Source organism: Sprattus sprattus, assembly GCF_963457725.1.
Source record: "Sprattus sprattus genome assembly, chromosome: 20".
In the NCBI taxonomy this organism is placed as follows: domain Eukaryota; kingdom Metazoa; phylum Chordata; class Actinopteri; order Clupeiformes; family Clupeidae; genus Sprattus; species Sprattus sprattus.
In genome coordinates this window covers 17,732,638-17,737,637 of record NC_137918.1, presented here as the reverse complement: position 1 = coordinate 17,737,637, position 5,000 = coordinate 17,732,638, and the positions used below count along the sequence as shown (strand labels likewise).

Here is a 5,000-nt window from a genome sequence, read left to right as displayed (position 1 = left end):
TGGGGAGGGAAGGAAAAAGGAGAGTGGGGAGAGAGGGATAGAGGATAGAGAGAGAGGAGAGTGGGGAGAGAGTGATAGAGAGGGTGGGAGGGAAGGAGAGACAGAATGAGAGGAAAGGAGAGAGGAGAGTGGGGAGAGAGGGATAGAGAGGGATAGAGGATAGAGAGAGTGGGGAGAGAGGGATAGAGGATAGAGAGAGTGGGGAGAGAGGGATAGAGGATAGAGAGAGTGGAAAGAGTCTTGTTGTAAACAGTCAGACTGCTCATGTCAACAGGTGTATTCATTACAGCAGCATTAAGTAACAGATCTCTCACACACATAAACACACACACACGAGCAGAAACACACACACACACACTAGCAGAAACACTCACACACACACTAGCAGAAACACACACACTAGCAGAAAAACACACACACCCACTAGCAGAAACACACACACACACACTAGCAGAAACACACACACTAGCAGAAACACACACACACACACTAGCAGAAACACACACACACACACTAGCAGAAACACACACACACACTAGCAGAAACACACACACACACACTAGCAGAAACACACACACACACACTAGCAGAAACACACACACACACACTAGCAGAAACACACACACTAGTAGAAACACACACACACACACTAGCAGAAACACACACACACACACACTAGCAGAAACACACACACACACACTAGCAGAAACACACACACTAGCAGAAACACACACACACACACTAGCAGAAACACACACACACACACTAGCAGAAACACACACACACACTAGCAGAAACACACACACACACACTAGCAGAAACACACACACACACACTAGCAGAAACACACACACACACACTAGCAGAAACACACACACTAGTAGAAACACACACACACACACTAGCAGAAACACACACACACACACACTAGCAGAAACACACACACACACACTAGCAGAAACACACACACTAGCAGAAACACACACACACACACACACACACACACTTATGTAATTAAGTCACAGTTATTACTCAAAATGTTGGTTACATCTGTATATATTCCTTTCGGTAAGAAGCTGTGCGTGTCTGTGTGTGTCTGTGTGTGTGTGTGTGTGTGTGTGCCAATGAAGCACATTTGAACTGAATTGAACAGAGAGAGAAATAGCCAGTACAAGCTAGCCTAGCGGGTTAATTAAAACCGCTCAATTCATTCAATTCAAAGAAGCTTTATAAGCATGAATGTTAAACTCTATTGCCAAGGCTGATTCAACACATACATATTACATACACCTAAGGACAAAAATAAAATAAACAGAGTTGAATACAAATAACTCTCTCTCTCTCTCTCTCTCTCTCTCTCTCTCTCTCTCTCTCTCTCTCTCTCTCTCTCTCTTTCTCTTTCTCTTTCTCTTTCTCTCTCTCTCTCTCTCTCCCTCTCCCTCTCTCTCTCTATCTCTATCTCCCTCTCTCTCTCCCTCTTCCTCTCTCTAGAGCAGTGAGGCTAGGGTGGAGGCTTAGGGAATCCCAAAGCACTGGATGACCTCATCCTTTAAACCTGCGCTGTTTGACAGATAAACACACACACACACACACACACACACACACACACACACACGCACACACACACACACGCACACACACACACACGCACACGCACACGCACACACACACACACGCACACGCACACACGCACACACACACATACACACGCACACGCACACACACACAGATGTTCTCTGTAGACGCCCTCACTAGCACACAAACACACGCACAAACACACGCACACACGCACACACAGACACAGACACAGACACAGGCACACACACCCACACATACACTGATGAGTAAGGCACAAAGGCATTTAGCCTGACAGCAGGGTGAAGAGAGAGAGATGGGGAGAGAGATGGGGAGATAGAGAAAGAGATGGAGAGATAGAGAGAGAGCGATGGACAGAAAGAGAGATATATGGACAGAGAGAGAGAGGAGAGAGCAAGAATGAAAGAGAGAGAGACAATAAACGGTGGGAGGGGGCAGGAAATGTGTGTAGGCAGAGACAGACAGGTCTGATGACCTCATGAGAGACAGACAGGCCTGATGACCTCATGAGAGACAGACAGGCCTGATGACCTCATGAGAGACAGACAGGCCTGATGACCTCATGAGAGACAGACAGGTCTGATGACCTCATGAGAGACAGACAGGCCTGATGACCTTATGAGAGACAGACAGGCCTGATGACCTCATGATGACCTCATGAGAGACAGACAGGCCTGATGACCTCATGAGAGACAGACAGGCCTGATGACCTCATGATGACCTCATGAGAGACAGACAGGCCTGATGACCTCATGATGACCTCATGAGAGACAGACTGGCCTGATGACCTCATGAGAGACAGACAGGCCTGATGACCTCATAATAACCATCTAAAGCCCCACAGGCACACAGATACAGACCCAGGGTGGCAGCCAATCACATCAGCTCACACAGCACAGCCCCACCCACTCCAGCCAATCACATCAGCTCACACAGCAGAGCCCCACCCACTCCAGCCAATCACATCAGCTCACACAGCAGAGCCCCACCCACTCCAGCCAATCACATCAGCTCACACAGCAGAGCCCCACCCACTCCAGCCAATCACATCAGCTCACACAGCAGAGCCCCACCCACTCCAGCCAATCACATCAGCTATGTTTGCTGTGTGTGTGTAAGTGTGTGGTTCTAACTAGTGATATAACATATGTTATGACATCACTGACTGCGTGTAAAATAGCTAAAGCTGTCTGTAGTGCTACAGGGTTTCCCACCTACCTCTGCAGGGCTCATGGCTGAGGCCCAGCCCCGGGCTCTGTGCAGCGACGGCGGTGCTCCTGGGTCCGGTACTGCTCCTGGGTCCAGTGCTCCGACTGGTTCCGGTCCGGCTGGGTCCGGTGGTCCGGCTGCTGGGTCCGGTGCTGCTGCTCCTGGGCCTGGGAGAGGGGCGGAGCCAGCTGAGGGCGCGGCCCAGAGAGCTCCTCCCCCTGCAGCAGCGCTTCTGTTGGGCCAGAACCTCCGTGACGTCCCTGGGGACCAGATCCCCCACCGGCCCACTCCTGGACATCCCCACACCTGCACACACACACACACACCTGATCACCGTCTGATACGCACACACACACACACACCTGATCACCGTCTGATACGCACACACACACACACACACACACACACACACCTGATCACCGTCTGATACACACACACACACACCTGATCACCGTGTGATACACACACACACACCTGCTCACACACACCTGCTCACACACACCTGCTCACACACACACACACACACACACACACACACACACACACACACACACACACACACACACACAGAGAGAATGGGAGAGTCCTTTATTAGTCCTCTATCTAACTGCTTATGAAACACATACAGCCTTAAAAAGCTAATCACCAAGACAACAGCATACCCACGTCTCCATACCCCTCCCATTACACTTTATCCAAAAACCACCACCTTCAGCTGAACCTGGCCAAAACAGAACTGATGGTCTTCCCAGCCAAACAGTTCATCCACCACAACATCAATATCAATACTGACTCTTTATCTCTTGCTCCATCCAAAACAGCAAGAAACCTCGGGGTCATTATTGATAACCAACTAACCTTCACTGCCCACATCGCCTCTGTCTCCAGGTCATGCCGCTTTGCGCTATACAACGTCCGCAAAATCAGGCCGTACCTAACCCAGTATGCCACCCAGCTGCTGGTGCAAACTTTAGTGAGTTCCCGCCTCGACTACTGCAACGCCCTCCTAGCAATGACCATGATACGTGCTAAGAACATGCTAAGAACACGATACGAACATTATAAGAACATGATACGAACATTAAATGAACATGATACGAAAATTATATGAACATGATACGAACTTGATATGAAAACGGTAGGAACATTATACGAACATGATATGAACATTATACGAACATTATAAGAACATGATACGAACATTATAAGAACATTATACGAACATGATATGAACATTATACGAACATGATATGAACATTATATGAACATGATACGAACACGATAGGAACATTATAAGAACATGATACGAACATTATAAGAACATGATATGAACATGATACGAACACGATAGGAACATTATAAGAACATGATACGAACATTATAAGAACATGATATGAACATTATATGAACATGATACGAACACGATAGGAACATTATAAGAACATGATACGAACATTATAAGAACATTATATGAACATGATACGAACATTATAAGAACATGATATGAACATTATATGAACATGATACGAACACGATAGGAACATTATAAGAACATGATACGAACATTATAAGAACATGATATGAACATTATATGAACATGATACGAACACGATAGGAACATTATAAGAACATGATACGAACATTATAAGAACATGATATGAACATTATATGAACATGATACGAACACGATAGGAACATTATAAGAACATGATACGAACATTATAAGAACATGATATGAACATTATATGAACATGATACGAAAACGATATGAACATTATAAGAACATGATTCGAACATTATAAGAACATGATATGAACATTATAAGAACATGATATGAACATTATAAGAACATGATTCGAACATTAAATGAACATGATATGAAACATTTCAGGTTTAACATAGTAGATAACCCCTCTATTACAATCTCTTTCTCTCACTGATGCTCTTTTCTCTACTCCATACCCCGCACACACACGCACACACACACACACACACACACACGCACACACACACTCACACACACACACACACACACACACACACACACACACACACACACACACACACACACACACACACACACACACACACACACACACACACACACAGCCCCCCCTCCCGATCCCATCCCATGAAAACATCCTCCCCCTGAGCCCACTAAGCTGGCTCACAATGGCCGCCCTGCACAGCCCAGA

General features: G+C 46.3%; 1 protein-coding gene across 1 annotated transcript in view; it reads right to left on the bottom strand.

The window, feature by feature from the left end:
- The window catches only part of nhsl3 (NHS like 3), a gene marked incomplete at its 5' end in the record, with an annotated part of 38,708 nt that extends 35,605 nt beyond the window's left edge, over positions 1–3,103 (bottom strand). Inside the window, one exon of the mRNA XM_080859206.1 lies at positions 2,815–3,103. Coding sequence (XP_080715332.1) covers positions 2,815–3,103 — 289 coding nt within the window. The remainder of the gene's footprint in view (positions 1–2,814) is intronic.
- Positions 3,104–5,000: the final 1,897 nt, after the last annotated feature.